This window comes from Equus przewalskii, chromosome 12 (assembly GCF_037783145.1).
Source record: "Equus przewalskii isolate Varuska chromosome 12, EquPr2, whole genome shotgun sequence".
Lineage (NCBI taxonomy): Eukaryota > Metazoa > Chordata > Mammalia > Perissodactyla > Equidae > Equus > Equus przewalskii.
In genome coordinates, this window is record NC_091842.1 from 3,505,430 (window position 1) to 3,528,005 (window position 22,576).

The following is a 22,576-nucleotide window of genomic DNA, read 5'->3' on the forward strand; positions in this document are numbered from 1 at the left end:
CCTCGGCCCAGCTATACGGGCAGAATGGACGCCCTGTCCAAGTTCAAACCATTCCATCTGAAGAGCTCAGACGATGCCGGCATGGAGAGGAAGCCCAGAGTGAACCCGAGGAGGGTCTGGCCCGACGGGTCGACGTCGGCCAGGAGCCGTTTGGGCCCAGAAGTCAACCGAGGCAGCAAGTGCTGGGCCTGGACCTGAACTTACGCCCAGACCCAGCGGATGTTCAGAAACTTCCCGTGGGGCCCGCAGACTGCAGGTCTGCGCTCCTGGAGGATGGGCCGCTCTGCGCAGCCACGCAGAATCACTTCTGGGGCCCAGGCATGCCATCGGATGGCTTCACTGGGCCTCCAGCTATTACTGGACGTGCAGGAAGAGGGGAGGTCCTGGGGCCAGCAGCCGCGGAGCCCAGGGAAAAGGCAGGCTGCCATCGGAGGGGCGCACGGGGAAGAGGGCTTGCTCCAGGGGGGAAGACAAGGTCGGCCTCATCCTTTCCCTCTCTGCCGTGAAGAGTCGCCATGGTAAAGATGCCCACGTGGGCGCTTAGGCTGAACACCGAGGTTGGGGGGGGGGGGTCACCATTTCCAAGGACTGGGCCCCTCTGGGCAGGGCGGGCTCGTGAGCTCAGGCCTCCTTCTCTCATTTACCCAGAACAGTCCTGCAGGGGAGGCCATCGCCCTTTGTGCATACGCGGAACTGAAGCTCCCAGAGGGCTCCAGCCACCTGGCCCAGGACCCCTCCTGGCCAATGCGGCCCTCACTGCACAGGCTTACAGCCTGACCACAGCGTTGCTGGCCTTGGACAGACGCGTCTCTGCCAAGGTCCAAGAGCAAAGTCAGACACTGCAGGGCCGGGAACAACCCCCTCCGGCCTCAGGAGCTGCCATGTGTGGCACAGAAAGAGAGGACGGAGGGGCAGGCTACATGGGGAGTGGGCCAGGGCCTGTCCTTGGGCCTCTGTTTCCTGGTCTGTAAAATGGAGCTCAAAGTGCTGCCCACTCCCCAGCCCCCCCCACCCCCCCTCGCTGGGGGCAGGAGATGGAAGGCAGTCTCCACAGTGCTGGGGCCCCGTGGCTGCTCTGAGATGTACAGCTGGGCTCCTGGCAGCAGTGCACAAGGGGCCCGGTTGGGATTTTCAGCCCACCTTTGAGGGTCCTCTTGTGTCCCCCTTTGCAGCCACTTCAGCTCTGAAAAGCCCAGCCTTTTATTTCCCCGCCTGGCCACAGCCTCTGGGTCCCCACGGGCCTGCAGAGGGGCCTGGCACCCAGTGAGCCCCACGCAGAACTGGGCTGGGACTTTTCACCTCCAGTTCCAAGGTGGTGGTCAGGGTGGCCAGACCTGCGCGGCGACAGCCAGAGCTTTTCAGGCCCGAGGGACGCCCCAGTGCAGTGCCAGCCAGCCACCCAGAGCCAGCTTTTCTCCTGGGGCTGGGGGCCGTGTTTCCCCTCCTCCACTGAGCGCCTCCAACACATCCCAGCTGAACACGTGTAAACGTAACCCATGCTTCCAGCTTATTCGTGGAGCTCTGAGTGCAGCCGCAGCTGCTCCGGCGCCCTCGGGGAGAGACTGGAAGGCCCCATCCCACCCAGCCCAAGCTGAGACGCTCTGAGTGCATCTCTTGTCTCTGCCCCACTGCCCCGCTGGTCCAGGAAGTACCTCAGAATCTCCTGGGCTCCTGCAGGGAGCCCGGGTCCAGCCCTGCAGTAGGGAGGGACCATGTGACTCCCAGCCTCCACCTGGGCTTCTCCAGACCGCACCCTTTGCCTCGGGCCTGGCCACTACGGATCCAGGCCAGGTCTGGGGTTGCCGCTTCTGGCCTCTGTAGCCTCGTCCAGGGACTGGAGGTAGCAGGGCCTCCAGGATTTCTACGTAGGAGGGGCTTGGTCCTGGTGAGCTGGTTCAGGGTGGGAGTTGAGACTCGTGGTTTTCACCCCGGTCGTGTGTGTATCTGGTGCATCGCGTGTTTGTGCACGGGAGACAGCGGGAGAGAGCAAGCAGGGCTTGCTGCTGTGTGAAGAACATGGGCCACGGCCAGGCGATGCCTCCCCTGCATGAGGCGGGCGGTCCTGAGGGGAGGGCAGGGGCTGTTCCAGTGGTGGAGGAACTTCACGAGCAACCCTTGAGCTTATCCCTATTGTTTTACATCATCAAACCCATACCTGCCACCTTGTGCCTGCAGAGGACCCCGGGTCCAGTGCCCTGAAATTATAAATCAAGCTGCTGTGGACACCATTACAAATCTTTCACAACTTCTCTGATGCTTCCCTTAGGATAAAAGGCTAGAAACAGAATTTCTGGTTCAAAGGACATAAACATTTTGCACTTTCAAAAAATGGGAACTCATTGACACCCTGTGCTGCAGTGACCAGAATATGGGTCTCGTGCCTGTTCCTCCCTCCCCAACTTTAAATCTTTCCTCACGAGCTAGATGAAAGTTATTTCGTTGTGTCTTCATATACGGCTTTTAAATTAGCAGTCTGTGGTTAATGCCTGTGATTGTTCTCATGGGGGGGGTCTTACTATTTTTGTTGATTTGTAAGAGCTCTTTACATATTAAAGATAGTGCATGCAACTGTATTTGTGGCAAATAGTTTCCCTTCTCTGTTGTGTGTCGCTAGTTAGATTGTGTTTAAGTTGTTGTGTTCCCTACAGATCTGCTGCATCTCTGCTTCCCATTCAGAAACCTGGCAACCTTGAAACCTTGAAACCAGAAACCAAAAAACCTTGTCTTTTGAGTTTTTGTGGTTTCATTTTTTCCGTTAAACTCTTTTATCCATCTGTAATTTACTTTGGTACCCGGCATGAACTGAGCTGATAAATAGATTATTTGTTTCCAGAGAAGTTCCCACTCCCTGCACCATCTCTTGATTGATTCTTTCTTTGTGACAGACCTTTAACCATGTTTTAAACTCTTACAGAGTCGAGTCTGTCTGAGGCCTCTTCTCAGTTCCACCACCATCTTTACTGACCCCTGGCACTGCCAAACCTTTCATTTATATCCCTTTGCTACACCTTTTCCATATTTAGTGGCGCTGGTCCTATTCTCTTTTGTTTTGCAAAATTTCTCAGCCATTCTGTCAACTTCACAATCATTTTGTCAAGTTCTCAAATTCTGCTGGGATTTTTACAGGAAGTGTATTAAATTCTGAATGGACATGGAAATTCTTGACATCCTTCACACGTCCTCTCCGAGGACTGGCCTCTCCCCTCCCGCATCTCTCGCTGCAGTCGTAGTTTTCTGGGTTCAGGTCCTGCGCGTTGCTTATTGGACACATTTCCCGCGGTGTCATCACAGTCATGCTCTGAGCCCAGGTGTCCCCATGACCTGTCCCCGCTCTACCCCAGCGGATCTGAGCCAAGGCTGAGGTCCACCTGGTTACGAGGACGTTAAAGATCAGTCCAGCAAAGGAAGAACTTCGTCAGTTCTCCAAGGAAGGGACCGGGACCTGCTCCTGCATCCAGGGGAAAAGCCCTGAAGAGTTCAGGTCAGCAGCCCAGTGTCCAGACCTTTGGTCTTCGGGCCTTCAACTTTTTCCACAAAGGGAAAACAGACGGACTCGCAAACTTGGTATTTATACTCATTTGCTCTTAGTGGCATTTGGGTTGCTTTTGGCATATGTGTTGCTTCAGAAGACAGAAAAGTACCTTGAAACTATGGGTTTTCTAATGTTGTTTCTACCTTTCCTGTAAATACTCCACGTTGTTAATTACCGTTGGGTGGAATGAGAGAAAAATGTCGCAGCTTCTCGCTGTGTGAGCTCCCCCTAGTGACAAATGGAGCCAGGGCTGGGGCTGCACGTGAACTTGCCAGGATTCAGAGTCCTGCAGGTTTGAAAACGTGTGTGAGTGTGTGCTGAAGAGTGAGTGGCGGTTGTCTACAGTCGTTGTGTGGTTGTCCTGCCTTCCTAGGGCTGCAGTGTCTCGCTTTCGTCATTGGGTGGGATCTCCAGGTGATTATTGTCGGGACCCAAGCTCATGAAGTCATGGAAACCCTATGCAGTTTCTTCTTGTTCCCGTCTCACCTGTTGGTGCAGTGGGCGGTGCCATGCGAAGGCAGAGGCATGGAATTGCATCTAGGCTGTCATGAATGATTGATGGACATCTGCTGACAGCCTACTGTGTGCTAGGTGGGATTGCTGTCTCCAATTCCCAGATGAACAGCTGACATTCAGAGATTATCACCGAGTCTGGAGGTGGCCGAGGGCTCCTTGGGGCCCTTCCCACCCTCCGGTGGGGCTACAGCTCATAGTCTTGTTCCCTTAATGCACAAACGCTCTATGAGCCACTGCCGAGGAGTTCAGACCAGAGACCCTCCAGTGGGGCTTCCTCCCGTGTCGCTGTGCCTGACCCCCAGCAGGCGGGGGGCACAGATATGGTGAGTACATGGAGAGTTTGCCCACCCCTTCGCTGTGCCAGGCAGAACTGCAAGATATTGTTGAGGCCCTTGGCTGCTTCCTCCAGGCTCTCTCCACAGCATCTGTTATCCCAGGACATCCTCTCGTGAGGCCCATGTGGTGAATAAGGTGACAGAGCCAAGTATCCTGTCGATTTTAAAGCTCTCCGCAAGCACGGGGGGGCGGGGGTGCTGAGCAGGGGGAGGGGGAGGGAAGAGCAGAAGCGGGAGTGACAGGAGCAGATGCTCCCAGAACTCAGGGCTCTCCTGGGACTAAGCTAGCAATACTGAGTTAGGCACGGCCCCTGGGAGAGGTGAGAGGGAAACAGCGTGGGCCTGATATGGCCTCATTACCACTGGGGCGGAGAGAGGGGCAAGGACCACCCCACAGGTGTGAGTGGAGACCCACCCCCCAGCCGGGACCCCTAGAAACCTCTAGAGTCACCATTTCCACCCCATCTTCCACTCTCCTGCCTGAGCGATCCTTCCTAAACCTCAGCCTCATCCTGTCACTTTGGGTCCAGCCCTCCGTTGGATCCCCATTGTCTGTTGGGGAAAAAATGTCTGATCCTAGGACGGGTCCACGGGCCCCTTCGGCCCTGCACCACTCTACCCTCCAGCATCATCTCTGGCGGGCTCTGGACCCACCCTGCCTTCTTCCAGCCGCAGTGAGCATCACCCAGACCCCCAAATCTGGGCATCTCTCCCACGCCCCGTGACTTCATATGCTGCCCCCTCACCTGGATTGTTGCCTTTCCTAGCAGACACGGGAGCCTAGCAAATGTTGGTAGATAAATGACGTTATTAATAACCTTATTTCCATCAATCCATGAAGGCCGGGGAAGAATATTCTAGTGCCTAATGCTTTATTTGGAAAGGATCCCAAACATCACACTGTCCCGAGTCCAAGTCCTTGGCCGTATTCACTGGAGAATCCTCTGGTTTACCATATGGGCCTCCTCACTCGCTCAGCAGCTCACTAGGCCCCTGACGGCCCTGCCCTTGAGGACCACGCCCTCTGGGCGGAGGGGAGATGGCCCTGCCTGGGACCGCTAAGGGGCTGGCTCTGCAGGGTCAGGCCGTACAGGGTGTGGGGCCTCCTGCGTGTGGCAGAGGTCAGCGTGGACTGGAGTCAGGGCTGGAGCTGAACTTTGCGGGATGAGTAGACCAGGACCATCCACACGAGGACGGAGGCCTCGTCTCCACGTGTGTGCCAGGCAGACCGGCCACGTGGAGGCGGGTCTTCACACCCACCCGCCTTCTGGGTTGCTGGCAGCACCAAACGGAGCAGTGGATTGGAAGGTGCTCTGCCCCATACTACGGCCCACGCCCAGGCCTCTCCTCCCCAGACAAGCTTTCCTGAAAGAACCTTCCTCCTTTTCCTTGTCTTTATGTTGTTTGACTTCTAATTAGGAAACGTGAGGCCTGTGCGGAAGTAGACCGACGAATGTAAAGAACGCTCATGTGGTCACCACCCGGTTCAACCACCAGGCACAGAAAGGGCTCCTCGAGCCTCATCCACTCGTCCACCCACGTTCCTCCTCCCGCGATTTCACAGCAGTTCTCAGACATCATATTTTTTTAATATCATATCATTTTATTAAAAAATGTTTCAGCGTATATCCCTAAAAGTACTCTTTCCAAATATATGTATATCCACACAGTCATTCCCACCCCCAGGAGAATTAGTAACGATTTCTGAATACAGTCAAACATCCAATCTGCACATTCCCGTGGAATCACCTCCTCTTATCGTCTTCCGTTCTCTCCTCCCCTCTGAGACTTGCCAGCTTCAGCCCCGGGTGCGGGTGGACCTGCCAGGCTCCTGAGCTCCTTGTTCCCAAGTCCAGTGGGTGCTTCCCAGCCCTGGTCTTGGCCTGACCTTTGACTCTGGCCGATCTCCGCAGCACCGCCCTGCTAGCTCCCCGCGTCTGCCTCTGCCCAGTCTGCTGCCGTTTACTCGGGTTCCATCCTTGACCCTCTCAGGGGTCCTGAGTGGCCAGAACCCTGGTGGCTGTTGCTGTTGCACACCTGACAGTTCTGGGGTTAAGTGATGGGGACAAGGTCCCAGGGCTGGCAGCCCAGGACATGGGGGCCGAGTGTCTTGACTCCTACGCGGGCGCTCATTATCCTGGAGCAGGTAGCTCGGCAGTGGAGGTCCGCACTCTCCAGTCCTACTCCGTGTCCTTCCTCTGTTACCTCAGAGCAGGGTCCGCAAACCACACCCACCGGCCAAATCCAGCCCGTGCCTTTTTTATAAATAAAGTTTTATTGAGACACCCATTCATTTACATATTGTCTGTGGCTGCGACAGATACCTTAGGTCCCTTGAAACTTAAAATGCTGTCTGCCCTTTACAGAAAGCTTCCCAGCTCCTGTCCTGGAGAAGCAGTTTGGGCCTTAGAGTTACGCAGACCCACATCCAAATCCAGCCCACTCGGGCAAGCCACTAAGCTCCTCCAAGCCTCAGGTTTCTAAGGTGTAAAATGAGAATAAAATATCTTTCCTGTAGCTTGAGTTTTGCGAATACAGACTGCCTCGGATGCAGATGATCAATTTGGGACCACGAATCGCGTTCTGCGGACCACCGTTGGTTGCTGTGCAATCGTGCTGCGTCAGGACCTGGATCTTGCTGTGATGGGAAACCCACTCTATAGGCAAGGAGGAAAAAAAAAACCAAAGCAACAGTTGCAAGCGGCAGAGCTGGTTTGTTGAGTGGCTTTTAGCTTTGCTTCTCGTAACAGCGGGGGGTAACGGTGATTGAGCTGAGAAGGATGTGTGAGCAGTCGTGTTGCTGATGGTGTCGGCAATGTGGGAAAACAAAGATCATTACTGCGTGAAATCGCATGTTCAGTGCTAACCTCTATTGTGGAAATATCTGTAAGAAAAATGCGTTTGTATTATGAGTCTGAAACTGTCTGGGCTCCACCTCCTTTCCTACTGAAACAACTGATTTTAAACCGCAATTTTAAAACCGTGCAGCGTCTTAGGAACGCAGCTGCCGTGTTGTAGCGGATCAGATCCCGTGTCCGAGCTGAGGAAGGCAGTGTCCACTGCCACACCTTTGCTGCCCTCGCTCCCCTCCCCTGGAGCACCCCTCCTTTCTCTCCACATATAAACACGCTCCCTCAGAACTCAGAGTCCTGATGACTCGTGCCTGTCCTTGTTCTGGAGGCACCTGTAATCAGAACCAAACTCTTGCACTATTCCAGAATTCTGCAATTCTTGCCAGTGTATCACCAGTAAAAAGCCAGGAGCTGACCTTGGATTTCCTCTGCACGGTCACAGTGCCAAGCCCTGAGCTGGAGCTGGGCTGATTAAAACATATATTGACCATGACAGTGGGTGGTTGCTTGAACACCTGCACCATGAGATCCAGCGTTTATGACAGGGGCTGCACCAAATTCAAGCCAGTCTCTGAGAGCCCAGAACATGCAAAGCCTGTGCTTTGGCTGGTACCTTTCCTGGAGGAGCTCATGCTCCTTGGGATGTATTGGTTATCCATGGCTGCGTAACAAATTATTCCAAGGTAGCTGCTTAAAACAACACACACCTGCTACCTCCCAGCATCTGGGGATCGGGAATCCAGGCACAGCTTTGGACTTCCTCTGCTTCAGGTCTCTCCCAGGGTGTCAGCCAGGGCTGCAGCATCATCTGAAGGCTTGACCGGGGAAGGATCCATTTCTCAGCTCACTTGTTTGGTTGTCGGCAGGCCACAGTTTCGTGGGCTGCTGGACAGGGGCCTCAGTTCCTCAGAGGCCTCCCTGAGTTCCTTGGCGAGCCTCTCCATAGAGCATCTGACTACACGGCAGATGTTAGAGTGAGCTAGGGAGAGGGCACGAGGGTGCCAGTGGGAGGGGGTGCTAGTGAGAGAGAAGCCTCGGTCCCTGTCACCTACTCACAGTGCTGCCAGCCTATGGCACCTGCCACGTTCTGCACATCAGAAGCAGGCTACATGGGCAGCCCCCTTCAGAAGAGGGGATCACACGGGGGTGAGTACCAGGAGGTGGGATCACTGGAGGCGTCTCCAGGATCCACGATGCCCATGTCCACAGCTGTGGAAGCCAGTGTGCGAGCCTCACCTTTGCTGCTCTTATTTCACAAGGGAACCACAAGGGCACCCGGACATTGAGACCTGTCAGCACGTGGCGACATACTTACTCACAGTCTCTACGGAGGACATGGCCCACATAGGACCAGTGCCCCACGCACCCCACTGGGCAGTTTGCTGGACAGTGAGGTCCCACTTCAGGGCAGTGGGCTGGGAGCAAGACACCTGTGTTCACTTTGCCTCCTGGAGCACCCGCCCACTGCCAAGCTGTGCTCTCCCACAGTGCATTTCATTTCATCTCTAAAACCCTTTAAATCTGGCATTTTCTCCTATTTTACAAACAACGAAACTGGGGCTCAGAGAGATTGAATACTGTCCCAAGTCCCACGTGCTGAGCTCAGATCTTAAAACTCACCGTTTAGGGCTTTTTCCGTGACCTTCCATCTGCCGTTTCTATAGCCTGGAGGACCTGGCATTGATTTTTTTGAAAACAGGTTTTGCGACCAGTTTCCTGATTTTTCTCCTTAAGCTTCCTTGGAGTTATTTTCGGTGCTGGCTCAGCAGTGAGGTGGTGAGAGGAAGGACTCGGGGTTTGGAGCTCGAGGAAAGGGCAGCACAGGAGGGAGACGGGGCTGTTCCCAGAATCCAGGAAACGTGGGCTGGGACTGCCTGCCCTCCCCGGGGAGCTCCAGGCTGCCTGGGCTGGAGTCTGAGTGAGAATCACACACTCACTGAGTGTGGGACCTCGGGCAAGTTACTTAAGCTCTCTGGGCCTTAGCCTTCCCATCTGTGTAATGGGAACCTTGTGGGGTTATGAGGATAAGGTGAGCCCACGGCCGAAGGGCTTGGCAGAGCTCGCTGGTTACCTGGCATGAAGAAAGCCCCTCAGTGTCGTCCTCGGCGCTGTCGTCCACATCCCACTGGTGGATCACTCCGATTCCAGCAGCCGACAAACTAGATCTTACACCGAAAGTCTGGGAGTTTCTGGAGAGACGGGGCTTCAGGTTGAGAAAAGTTGATCCGCGTCCTTCGTGTTTGTTAAATATGATTTAACGTATTTATTTTAAATAAACGTATTTATTTTAAACATATTTTAAGTGAAAAGATTTATCAAATATGATATTCTCACTTTGAATTATCTGCTGTAAGTTTGTTAAAACGTACTTTATAATGTCAACCGACATGCGCATTTACAGACCTGGAGTTCCTGAGGGCGGGTGTGGCCGCCTGGCCCGTCCGTCGCTCCGGCCTTGGACGTCCTGTCTGGGGTGGGGCCAGGGAGAGGCCGGGGACTCACACCCCAGTCTTCGGGGGGACAATGGCCTCCAGACGCGAAGCCTGTGCGTTTCTGGCTTGGCTCATCACTGGAGAGTCTGCTCCTTCGTCACTCTGCTTGCTCTGTCCCCAGTCTTGACTCATGCCCCTCTGAGGTGAAGCATTGTGAGCCATTTAAACCTCCTTTTTGTATCGTAAAGGCCCCAGAGGCCAAATAATTACCCAGACCTAGTATCTGCCTCCAGGTGCCCCTGCTTAGGGGAACAGGTGTGCTGGCAAACTTTGCTAAGAAGGTAAATTACATTAGAGACTTCTATTTCCTGTTTACTTCAACAGGAGGTCAGTATTTGACCAGAGAAATGTTGATGTAATTGAATCGAACCGATGAAAGTATAATTTTTTAAAAATCATATAAAGAAATATTTATTTCATTACATTAAAACGTTAACAATGATCCTCAAGTTATCACTTGAAAACGTGCTCTACCCAAATAATCAATAATAAATCACTGGGTTACAAAAAGTGAAGGTAGAAAGTTAACCTGGTTTAGCATGGGCTAGCCTGGTCTAGCATGGTCTAGCCTGGTCTAGCATGGTCTAGGACTAGCAGATGCCCGGCATGGCCTGGGGTGGCTTTGGCTCCAGGGTGACCATCTGTCTGACGAGACCCCCACGGACGCCCTGCTTTCTCACCTCACCTACTATGTTGCTCCTTCCATTCCCGCCCCTACATTGTCCCTCTTCCCTGGCTCACTGTCACATGTTAAGTCCTCCCCACTATCTAAGGGCCAGCCGGGTGTCCTGTCTTCCAGGAGAGACCCACATCCCCCAGCCAGAGCTGACGTCTCCCGGCCCTTCGGACCTGTCCTCCTTCCCACCTTGTGCTATGGTGATTGTGCTTGCTCTCTCTTGTTAAACTGCCTTTTCCATCTTTGTGTCCACCCACCCCTTGGCCCTGAGCCTGGGGCCTGGTTGATTCTCAGGAAAATTTCAGAGAAGTTGTGCTGTGGTATCAGATGCCCCTGAATCTCAGAGGCATAAACACCAGCAGTATATTTATCTCTCACGTTCCCTGTCCTTCAGGGTCAGCTGTGTCTCCCCTGTTGTCTTCTTTCCAAGACACAGACTGAGGGGTCAGCCCCTGTGTGGGACCCGCTGCTCTTGTGTTAGTGGGAAAAGGGGAGGTAGTGGCCCACAGAACCCTCTGGAAGCTTCTGCTGGAAATGTGTCACTGCTGCGCACGTCGTTATTGCTCTCCTGTCATTGGCCAAACTATGGTCAGAGGGGGAGACAGTGGCTCTCCCTGAGGAGGAGACTGTCTGCGGGTCAGATGCGTGCCGTCCCAGTGGAGGACAGAGGGCATTTTGAGTAACTAGTGAAGGACTGAGTGGGTGAACAGCCGTTCTCACTGCAGAGTGAACAGTTCCTGGGCACGGAAAACTTCCTCATGCTCGCTCGAGTCTCTGCTCGTTTACCAATTATCTCTATCGACGTTATTTCCTTTTCTTTCCGTGTTTTGAGCACACTAGTGCCTGTCCGGCTGCCTCACCTCGTAGCAGAGGCTCTGAAACGCTGATGGGAGAGACGCCGCAGCTCAGGACTGCAGTGCAGGGCCCTGAGCAGGAGCCCGGCTTCGCCTGGGGTCTGGTGGGACATGGAGTCAGGAGGCCAGGAGCCAGCGCTCTCCACGGACCAGCAAATGAAGACTGAGTCAGGGATAGCCACTGTGTTCCCATGGCTGCTTGTTGACGCATCTGATGCTCAATGCCCTTGGGGCCAGAGAGCCCGCTCAGGGGGTCGAGTGAGATGGACAGAGCGCTGCCCTTACTGCTCTGTGGGACTTGCCCACCTGTGGTCAGCCCACAGCACCTAGTTTTGCAGGGCCTCCCTAAGCAAATCCCAGAATTCCAGAAGATTCCAGAAATCTCTGGAATTCCACTACTGCTGTCAGATGCAGGGCGCCTCTAGAAGTCCCACGAGTTTCTCTATCACTGCCTTGGTAGGCTCTCTCTCCAGGGCCAAAGCGGCTCCCTGGCCGGGGCGGCAGGAGCGATCTCCCCAAGAACTATGGATAACAGCCGTGTGACAGCATCATCAGCCTTGGGTGAGGCGCCCAGAGAGAATCTCCTCTTTGCTCCTTAACCTTTGCATCCCATCTTTCAGTGTTGTTTGTGAGCAATCCGTCTGTCAGCAAATGCCAGCAATTGCTGGGCTAAAATGCTTTTTAAAAATAGTTTCATGCACTTAAACAAAGCACCCTGCGCTGATGTTTGTGTTCACCGCACACCACAAATGCTCAGGTGGGAGAACAGAAAGACAATGACTCAGCAGACACTCCATCAGTTTCCAAACCGAACGTGCTTTACAACGAATAAGATTCGCACTCGGGGTTGTAAACAGTAGCGTCTTCCTGGAAGTCAAGCTCTCCCGTCGGGGTGGAGACCCAGAAGCCTTCAGGAGCCAAAAAAATAAGTCTCGAAACCGACATGCTTTGCTCTGTGTTTCCACATATTTCTCTCTTCCCTGCATGCGTCGTTGTCAAAAAAGTCTTTGTTACCTGCAGTTTTTTTATGGCACGAAAGCATCGTGCTGCAGAATAGCTGGTGGGGACCTCGAAGCATCTCAGCTGGAGGACGGCCGAGCATGTGACTCAGCTGCCCAGGCCGGGACGAGGGGGCGCTGTCCGGCAAAGAGGCACAGGGCCCCTGAACTCCGGGGGCATCCTGGATCTCATGGATGCTGCGGTTCCTGCGGACATCTGTGTCCAGAGCGTGTTTCTCTAACTCCCGAGCCGCGTGGGCCCTGGCTTCGGCCGCGTCTTTGGAAAGGAAACCTTTGGGGTGGCTGGGGGGACCCCGCATAGACGGTTCTAAGCGACTACCGGGGTAATGGCTGTGCTCAATTTTGCCTTTCACATTTTAATTGTACAACAGTAATTTTGCGATAGAGTTGCCGATGGCAAACCTGCAAAAGACATTAACTTTATTTATGTTTTGGATTATTAATGTGGCTGTTAAAATTCCTCCAGTTAGTTTTGATTGAATTGTTTTTTTGTGTGATTCTGTTGTTTAATGGAGCGGTAAATAAGAATTTCTGATAATGAGGCCCAGCATCTGTCACAACAACCTGGTGTGGGTTATTAACATTTCCATTAACGGCAGGGTGGGCAGCGATAATACGGGAACCACACAGTTAGAACAAAATAAATAGTTGGTGTCAGGCTGAGTGGGTGTTAATTACTATTTTATTCTACACTGGGGGGACGGTGCGGATAGTGGGGAGGGGTGACTCTCGAAGGTCATTCTCTCCGGGAAGGCCTCTCCAGAGAGCCGGTGTGCTGGCTGTCTCCCTCGGACAGTGACTGTCTTAGCGTTTCCATTTACGGCCTATCAGCAGACTTGAGCGAAAAGGGAGCACCGGGCCCACAGGAGGACGCTGCAGGGGGTAAGGAGGGCGCGGCCACGCTCTGCCCTCCGTAGCCAGGCCCCAAGACGGCTCCATGTTGCTCCCCGTGTCCAGCCCAGCACAGGTTTCGACGGGACATGCCCGGGTGGGAGGAGGGAGTAACTCCCAGGAGGCAGAGAACGGACTGTCCCGAGAGAGTGCCCGGAGTGGAGAAAGGTTCTCAAGTGTACACGCGTTCCCTGTGCTATTCCCAACTTCCCAAGGGCTGCCAGATGGGGCGACGGCCACCAAGTCCTCATCAGTCACCTTTGGTCTTTGCATGCACAGTGTGGCCCTGCTGACACCAGCACAGCACCCAGGGGTCTCCCTCGAGTGGGAGGCAAAGAGTAGGAATAGAGGGTCCTCAGAATTTGCAGCCATAACAGGCCTCAGAGAGGAACACGGAGTGACGAAATCTTGTTCCTGTCCCTCTTGGAGGGGCAGCCCTGTGTCTGTGGACAAACTCCGTCCAGAGCAGGGCTTCATGCCCCGGGACTCCTGAGCCTGTGATGGGAACACAGACGCCTTTATTTGCTCCAAGCTCCATCTGAAACTTAGTATCTCCCTCAATTATGAATGTGGTCACAAAGCGCCGCAGGGTCTGAGGAACCTGTGACTCACCCAGCGACAGAGCCCACTGATGTCCGCTTTGGCATTGCAGTGCTCCTGACATCTCAGATACCTCCTACACCCTTCAGCACTTGGACATTCCAGTAGTCGTTAGACCAGCTCTGTGTCTCGATCACAAAGCACGTAGATGCTCTAGCAACCTTTGCTCTCAAACACTCTGCTCCCAGTGCCTCAGTATCATTGGTTTTCTCTGTAATTCTCCAGATTTTATTTTATGCATTTATAAACATGCCTCTGGGATGGGTTTACAGGTTCCCTGGCATAAAAGCTGGACAGTCCAGGGCAGAGGCCCACAGGCGGCCCGTCCTGGCGTGAGGAGCCCCACACATGGGAACACACGTCTAGCTTCTCTCCTGTGCTGCTCTCTCCCCAGCCCCGGCCTTGGCCCCGCAGAACGTCCAGGTGAACCCGCTCACGGCCAGCCAGCTGGAGGTCACGTGGGACCCGCCGCCGCCCGAGAGCCAGAACGGGAACATCCAGGGCTACAAGGCAATGCTCTCTCGCATGGTTTGGCTCTTTCTTCCAGGTCATTTGCGTGCCAGGCTAAGTGGCCTGAATCCCCAGAGTTCCTGAGGGCTTCGGCTGGGATCCTGGCCCCACTCCATAGCTGCCGCCCTCGGCTCACTTTGTCCTGCCCATTTCCTGTTGGCAGACACACAGCCAACTGTCGGTCCAGAGAGCCATGGGCAGTGCTGAGCCACTGGAGCAGGCTTAGCCTGACCTTGCCTCTTGGCCTCGGGGAAAGGGGCCTGGTTCACTCTGTGGCCGGTTTGTGCCCAGGAGCCCCTTCCTCCACTGTGGCCTGGCCAGGCAACCCTTCGTCCTCTTGCACCCACTCCGGGAGTCTCCAGTACCTTTGCTGACAACAAAACAGGGTGCACTAAAGAGAACAGGTTGTCCATTGCAGCTCTGCACTTGGGTCCCTATTGATTCAGTAGGTCTAGAGTGGGGCCCAAGAATTTGCATTTTAACAAGTTCCCCTCCCCGGGTTCCTAGGAACCCCACGTTGAGAACCACTACACTAAAATATTGCAATTCCACATTAGCTAAATATTCCAAAGGTGGGATAAAAGGAAGACAGCAGTCCATACCAATAAGAATATCCAGGGATGAATAATTACGCAGTGTTGGTCTATTCAGCGGGCAGGAAGCTACTTGCGACATTCTGTCTCTAAGACCGCACCTGCAGAGAGAACTCAGAAGCCCTTGAGATCAGCTAAAACCGTCCCGAAGACAACAGCCCAGAGCTGTGCCTTGAATCTCTCCCCTCCTTCTCCAGGATGAACTTCCTTGTCTGGTCTGTTGGAGCCCAAGTTGATCAGTCAACAGAGCCTCTGGGCTGGCCTGCCCTGATGACTATTGGACCAATTAAATGTCCATTTAAAAATGATTTTTGTAGGTGTTTTGTGAAAATGAACACCTTCCTCTGTGGCAGGGCTGTTACAGTGATTAATGAGGTAATGGAAAGCCCCGAGAGCTTGGAGGCAAGGCGCTATTTATGTGTGTCCAAAATATGTTTTCTAATTCCCTTAATGATATAGACATTGAACTTGGATATTGATCTCCCGTTAGTAAGACCTGTTCGAGCAGAGGGTCTTATTCGGTCAGTCAGAGAGCAGAAGCTGGACTGCATCTTGCACATGGAAATAAGCGATGCTCACCCGTCAGGGCCTGCTCCAGCACGTGCCAGACGTGGGAGCATGGGCGGCAGGAGGCCAGCCCCGGGCTCTCTGGGGCTCCGCGCAGCCTCTGCGCTGTTCTTGTGTGTGGGCCTGATGGCCTGGCTTGGTTTAGGCCCACAGAGCCAAGGTGGATCCATGGATTGCTGTTGTCTTTGGGCAGCCTGGCTGGCACTGGCTTGGGGCAGTGTTCTCGGCCAACTGTCTAGGGAAGCGCTTCTGGCAATCTCTTCAAACCTTCCTGCTCAGGTGTCAAGTTCACCCACGAGCACGTAGAAAGTAGACGAGAGGAAATGGAATCCAGGAGAAACATGGGGCCTTCCCAACAGTGCTGAGCCCAACATGGCTCTTCTGCACATTATTTTTGGTTGTTTTAATATCCAAAGTATCACACCACATTGATGGAAGACTTCAGTATCAGCCTTGAACAAAGTGTGGGAGCACTGGGAAGCAGCTTGAGGGCTGGTTCCATCCACAGCTCGGAGCAGGCGGTAGACATGGCTGGTCTCCTGTCCTTCCAGAAGACCTGGGGAGAGGGGCAGAGGCTGTCAGGAGAGGCGCCGACAGAGCCACCTCTGTGGGAGAAAAGGCACTCTACTGGTAGCTGAAGGACGGCATCGCTTCCGCCCGCAGAGCCCCATGTTGAAGAGCGTTTGGTTCGATTAGGCAGTGCTCCAGCTCTAGGACAACTCCAATGCTAGTCATCAGCTCCCCAAACAATGTTAGCGCCTGAGATTGCCCTCCACCCTGTCCCTGACCCCACCACCCCCTGACCCCGCAGGGGAGGCTTCTCCTCCATCTTTCCAATCAGAGCAGAGCTCCACCCAAGGGAGGGCTCGGGCCCGTGTTCACAGTCTCCTCTTGCACTCAGTGGCCCCCTGCCCCAGCAGGCTTAGAAACAGAAGGGGTGCCATCCCTTCCCTGTGGCCTGCCTCCAACCTCTTGCTCTTCCCAACAGATTTACTACTGGGAGGCAGACAGCCGGAACGAGACGGAGAAAATGAAGGTGCTGTTCCTGCCAGAGACGGCGGTGAAGCTGAAGAACCTGACCAGCCACACCAAATACCTGGTCAGCATATCGGCCTTCAATGCTGCTGGAGACGGGCCCAAAAGTGACCCCAGGCAGGGGCACACCCATGAGGCCGGTAGGAAAACAGTGTCCCCTTTCCACAGGCCTCTGTCGGCACAGCTTTTGAGAGCAACAGCCCCGTCATCTCTCTCGAGTTGTCCCATGACCCTCCGGGCGGAAGAATCACACTTTCTCTCTGTTCCCACAGCTCTTTGCTCTGCCTGTCCTATAACACACATCCCATGTCGCTGGGCTTAACTTAAAAAGCAAATTAGCCAGTTATTTTACCCTCAAAACAAGTTTATTCAGCAATAGCCAAAAAAATGGCAATTTGGGACGTGCATGCATAGGCAACTCTGGAGAACAAAACTGGGAGCTGCTTTTATAGAGAAAGGAGGAGAGGGAGGGGCTGTGCTAATGGAAAGCCCATTGGGGGACGGGAGTAGCAGTTCAGGGCAGCAACGCCTTCTCATTGGCTGGGCTGCAGCATCTCATTGGCTGAGCTGCAGTGTTTCTCATTGGTTGAGCTGTGGCATTTCCCATTGGCTGAGCTGTGGCATTTCCCATTGGCTGAGCCATGGCGTTTCTCATTGGCTGAGCTGTGGCGTTTCCCATTGGCTGAGCCGTGGCGTTTCTCATTGGCTGAGCTGTGGCGTTTCCCATTGGCTGAGCTGTGGCGTTTCTCATTGGCTGAGCTGTGGCGTTTCCCGTTGGCTGAACTGTGGTGTTTCTCATTGGCTGAGCTGTGGCATTTCTCGTTGGCTAGGCTGTTGCCGGGTGGGACAAGAAATCTTCTTTCAGTGGTAAAGTAGTTGGATTTCCTGCCCAAGATGCAAGCCTGTGTCTCTTCCTGTTTGGAGTCCAGTCGTGTGTCACTTAACGATGGGGCACATGCTGAGAAATGCATCCTTAGGTGATTTCCTCATTGTGTGAACATCATAGGGTGCACTTACCCAAACCTGGATGGGACAGCCTACTACACACACAGGCTCTATGGTACTAACCTTATGGGGCCACTTTCGTATATTCGATCTGCCCTTGACCCACACGTCATTATGTGGCGCATGACGGTAATTGACAATATGTGATAGGGCATGAGAGCTACAGGGCTTCTCCACTCTGATTTTGTTGAGGTTTTTCTTGTTCGTTTCACACTGGGAACGTCTGGAGAGACAGGAATTTCTGGTTGGATTCACTTGGTTTCCTCAGTACCTGGCTTTGGCCTGGAGCGTGGTGGTACTCAGTAATTGTTCGACAGATGTGAGCGACACATGTTTTTCTCCAGAGCCCTCCGGGATAGTGGAGAGGCAGAAGGGCTTTGATCTGTACCGAGGACTTGTTCATAACCAACAGAAGCTGTTCCAGTTCCCTCCGGGAACTTCTCATCTGGGTCTGCACACTAGCGCATCCAGATCCTTGGGATGGGGGGGGGGGGGCGTTGAATTCCTTGTATGTTGAGCCCAGGCCACAGTATGGGACCTCCTCCTGGGTTTCAGGGCTACAGACCACCCTGGAAACAGCTCACCAGCCGTCTCTCAGACACACGCCCCAGTCCAGGTCCAGGAGCCCGGTGGGGGCTGCGCTGCCAGCTGTCCGCTGCCCGCAGCCTCGTCTCCACACGCAGGGTGTGTTTTGAGCAGATCACTCACTCTGTGCATCTCAGAGTTCCCTAGTGGCCTGGAGAACATTGTGAACCTGATCAGGTCTCCCAAAGGAATGGCAGCTTGGCCTTGGGGCTGGGGAGCTCTGAGGCACTTTGTAAGATCCAGGAAATCAAAGGCCAGGAATGGGAGGTTAAGGAGCCCGTGGGGGAAGACCTGCCTCACTCAGGGCTCCCGCCGGGCTCCCCAACATTCTGTGGGTTCAGCCAACTAACACCCTGCCTAGATAATTCACCTCCTGGGGACGGGGGTTTGGAGCATCATGCTTCCCATGAGATGACAGTGACCAGATTGCAAGGATTGCTTCCTTTGGGCCTCATTCAGCAGCCTGAGTGGGGCTATTTGCGGACTCTGAACTGGAGGGTCGTGGGCAGATCAGTGGGGCAGAGAGTAGGGGGTGGAGGCCACATCAAAGCGCTGTGGGCCTGGCAGGTCATGGGGCCAGAGGGCCCCTAGGGACTGGAGGGAGGGCAGAAAAGGAGATGAGTGGGTGCCGATCCAGTGGGCATTACTGAGCAGAGAGGGGAACCTGGGTAGAGAGGAGTTGCTCCCCACCCAGCAGGTAGGGTAGCTTGGGTGTCGGCACCCTCACACAGAGCCCCGACTGAAGGGGAGCTGTGAGCAGGGTGGGTGTCGCTCCCTGGCCGCACACCTGGCTGTCTGTGTCTGCGGGTAACTTCTTCCAGCGCAGGATGGCCCTTAGCTCCTCCCTCCAGGCAAGAGGGGACACTGAGATGGCAGAGTGCCCTGTGAGATTGCAAATGATGGCTTCGGGGGGCGGGGGGGCGCATCCTCTGAGACCTCCAGGCCTGTGGGAGAGGAGAGGACGGTGGGCAGAGCCTTCAGCCATCGCAAAGCCCCGACAAGAGCCTCTGGATTCCTCCGGCAGTCGCTAGAAAATGGAGCTTTCTACATTTCATTTCCGGTCTCCATCTATTATTCATTTTCATGCCTTTGTCATTGCATCTCCAAGGCTCCTTTGTGTTTAAACACCGTCCTTTTCTCTGCTCTTCTTGGGAGGGTCTGAGTTTCTCATTGATCCGAGGAAGTTCGGAGATGATCAATAAATCTTTTTATCCCACAGCATTTAGACTTTTCCTGAGTTGAAAATAACATCTAATAACCTTTGTATTCTATGTATGCTGTGTATAGATCATGCAGATGATGCATAAAGGAGCTTGGATGAAAGTCCCTGTACGTTCTATTCTTCCAGCTCCGGGGACCCCCAGCTTTCTGGCGTTCTCCGAAATCACCTCCACCACGCTTAACGTTTCCTGGGGTGAGCCGCTGGCAGCCAATGGCATCCTGCAGGGCTATCGAGTGGTGTATGAGCCCTTAGCACCCGTCCAAGGTAAGGCGAGAGGGGAGCAGGGGGAGGGCCAGCTCACGGGTGCACAGAGTCCCACAGTGCACCGAGTGAGCCGCGTGTCCCCCTGGCGGGCGAGGAGACTTGCCGGATGGGGGCCTGGTGAACAAAGGCCCAGCCGGGACCAGAGCCTGTGTTTCCTGGGGTCCAGCACAGCTCTCTCCACAGGCCTGTGTGTTATTTCCCTTGACCTGGTCTCTTTAATCCCAAAACCTTTCTCTCCTGTTCCTCCTGAGACTCCAGTGCTCCTGGGCGCCCGTAGAGACCACCGTGTGCGCCACTTGCTGGAACCACAGAGGGCAACATTGGCCAGTAAGACACCATCGACATCCCGGGAAAGGTGCTGGCAGCCCACCGTGCTCAGATATTTCTCTGGTGCTACCCTTCATTCATTCATTCACTCAATAAGCATTTATTAAGCACCTCGTATGTTCTGGATGCTGGCATCTGTGGATCCAGGAAAGCAAGGATCTTAACTGACTCGTTTATCAAGATCCTCACTGTCCTGAATCCAGCGAGTTTGTATTTCAGTGAGGAGAGAGGTAACAAACAATTAAACAAACAAAAATCGGATACTGGTCAAGGCTGTGAAGAAAAGAGAGTGGTGTAATAACATGACAGCGTTGGACAAGTGAGGGACCTAAATGACAAGAAGGACCCAGGCACCCAAAACCCAGAGAAGACCTTCCTCCAGAAAGCTCAGTAACACACAAACGCCCAGGGGCCCCCCCGCGGCCGGAGCTTAGCGAGTGGGGAGACGGGGGCTACAGACGCCTTCGTGCTGCTGGCAGGGCCAGGTCACAGGGGTCACAGGGGCCACCGAGGCCATGAACAAGAGGGTCTGGTTTACTCCAGACCAAGATCCCTCTGGCTAAATCCCAAAGTCTAAATGCCCTGCGAGGAAAAGAAGATGCAGCGGTCACCTCCGAACTTCCTAGGATCTGTCAGAAGCACTGATCCTCCGAGATGAGCAAATGTTTAAACATAGAGGAGCTTGAGAAAAGCGACTACAAAGGCATCAAATGAATAGGAGTTGGGACAGAGTGAAATGCAGAGCTTTTGGGGAGAATGGGTTGCGGGCCTGGTGTAGAGGCTTGGGGGCACGGGGGCCACTCGGGGCTGTTGCATTTTCTGGAAAGAGAGCTCAGAGTAGGGGTGACAGGGGAGAGGGCAACAAGTGGACAGATTAGGGACGCATTTTGGAGATGGAGCTATGGGGATGTGGCCCACTTGGATGGGAAGGTGAGGGACAGAAGCTGGGAAGTGAGTGGCTTTGTTCTGTCACTCACGTGGCAGCTGCTCATGCCCCTCTGTATTAAAGTGTTACGCACTCCCGTACTGTATTAATTTCTTACGTATCCATCTCTCCTCTCTACTCGGCGACTGATGTGTTCACCGAGTGTTCCATGGCCATTTCTTTCCCTTCCCACTGTGTCCCCGGCGCAGTGGTGCAGAGAAGCGAGACGAGCCCAGGGCACGTTTCCCCTGGAAATATACACAGACAGACAGTAAAACTTAGAGATTATTTAATATGGAGGAGGAAAAAATATAAGCAACACATCAAATCATATTGGCTCTCCATTTAAAGCCGTGGTAAAAATTGCCTTTGAAAATGAGTACACTCGAGTAAAACAGGGAGTCGATCTGAAGAGGAGAATTTAAGCACTAGTGTCATCAAATCTAAGATGCCATTGACTGTAAGATTCATTGTCATTTTATGAAGCGCTAAGAAAGAAAAAAGCCTTCCAATGAACTATGGCCCAGAACTTCTGTATCGTCAATTCCAAGCTGCTTCCCAAATCAGAGAAGTGAAAATCTGAGGGGAAAGGGAGCGCCTCAGCCAATCGATGAGCTTTGGTAAATAACAGCGGAAGTGAAATGTGGATACAGTTTGTAAAATGGCAGAGAGGGCCTGGGACCAGCAGTGATTTAGGTGGCCTTGCTCAGCTGTGTTCTTTTCAGAATGGAGCACCTGTCTGGGGACCAAGTGGCCTGGGGACCTTCCATTTTGCTCACCAGAATTCCTTGCACACACACACACGCACACACACTCATGGGTTCCATGAGCCCATATCCTAAACACCTTTTCAAGGATACTAACCAACTGGTGCCATTCACATGAGAAAGGATTGGCAAAAATCATGATTCTGATTGGCCTACGGAGTCCTTCCTCGTCACGCCTCCTTGAGTAAGTGCCTTATTCTGTTGACCAGTACTTCTGTGTTAACGGGTCTGCAGAATCTCTCTGGAAACTCCATGGCGTGCAGCTCTGGGCTGGTTTCTCTTAGTCTTGTAGATAAGCACTCGCCGTCCAGCAAGACCTTCATCATGATCGTTACCCAGTCGGATGCCACATGGGGCCTGGACGTGCTTTGTGAGGCCCTCCTCTCTGCAGGGTCACTCTCCTCGAATAGCTGCTGGGTGGCTGCGAGAGCTCCTGGAGGGGTGACCTGCACGTCTGCTGTCCCCTGTGTCGTCAGGGCTGAGGTTACTTGTTCATTTCACAATGTTGGCCTTGCTCGGAGGCTCGTTTAGAGCCCCACGTTCTATCATGGCAGCTGTCTGCAAACACAATCCTGGAAACACAATCTCAGTGGGTGCGCGACAACCCAGGGACCGTTTACGGAGCACTCGTCATGGACAGGCACGTGCTTGGCACTTAGACATTCTCTCCAAGTCCTCGCCACAGCCCCCCACACTGCAGGGCCGCGTTTATCCTCATTTCGCAGACAAAGAAATGAGTTTAGAAGCCCTTAAGACGTTTACCCAGGGCCTGTCGTTCTGGACGGCTGGAGAGAGGTGGGATTTGAACCCAGACAGTCTGGTTCGAGAGCCAAGATCTAAACTGCCACGTGATGGGGAAAAACTGTCTGGAGCGCTTGTGTTTCTGAAGGTAAATGTGATGGGGGACGTCCTGGAGATGGAGCCTGAGAGGTGTTCGTTCGTTAAAGCAGTCCACACCCCTGCATGTGGGGCTTGTCATTCTCCCGCATGACAACAGGTGGAGTCACTT

The 22,576-nt window shown here is 53.8% G+C and overlaps 1 protein-coding gene across 4 annotated transcripts in view; it reads left to right on the forward strand.

Moving 5' to 3' along the window:
* The window catches only part of SDK1 (sidekick cell adhesion molecule 1), an 857,865-nt gene that overhangs the window by 797,184 nt on the left and 38,105 nt on the right, over positions 1-22,576 (forward strand). For all 4 annotated transcript variants that reach the window (XM_070567258.1, XM_070567254.1, XM_070567255.1 and 1 more), the window contains exons 36-38: positions 14,162-14,277; positions 16,426-16,612; positions 19,411-19,548. In XM_070567258.1, the coding sequence (XP_070423359.1) occupies positions 14,162-14,277; positions 16,426-16,612; positions 19,411-19,548 (441 nt within the window). The remainder of the gene's footprint in view (positions 1-14,161; positions 14,278-16,425; positions 16,613-19,410; positions 19,549-22,576) is intronic.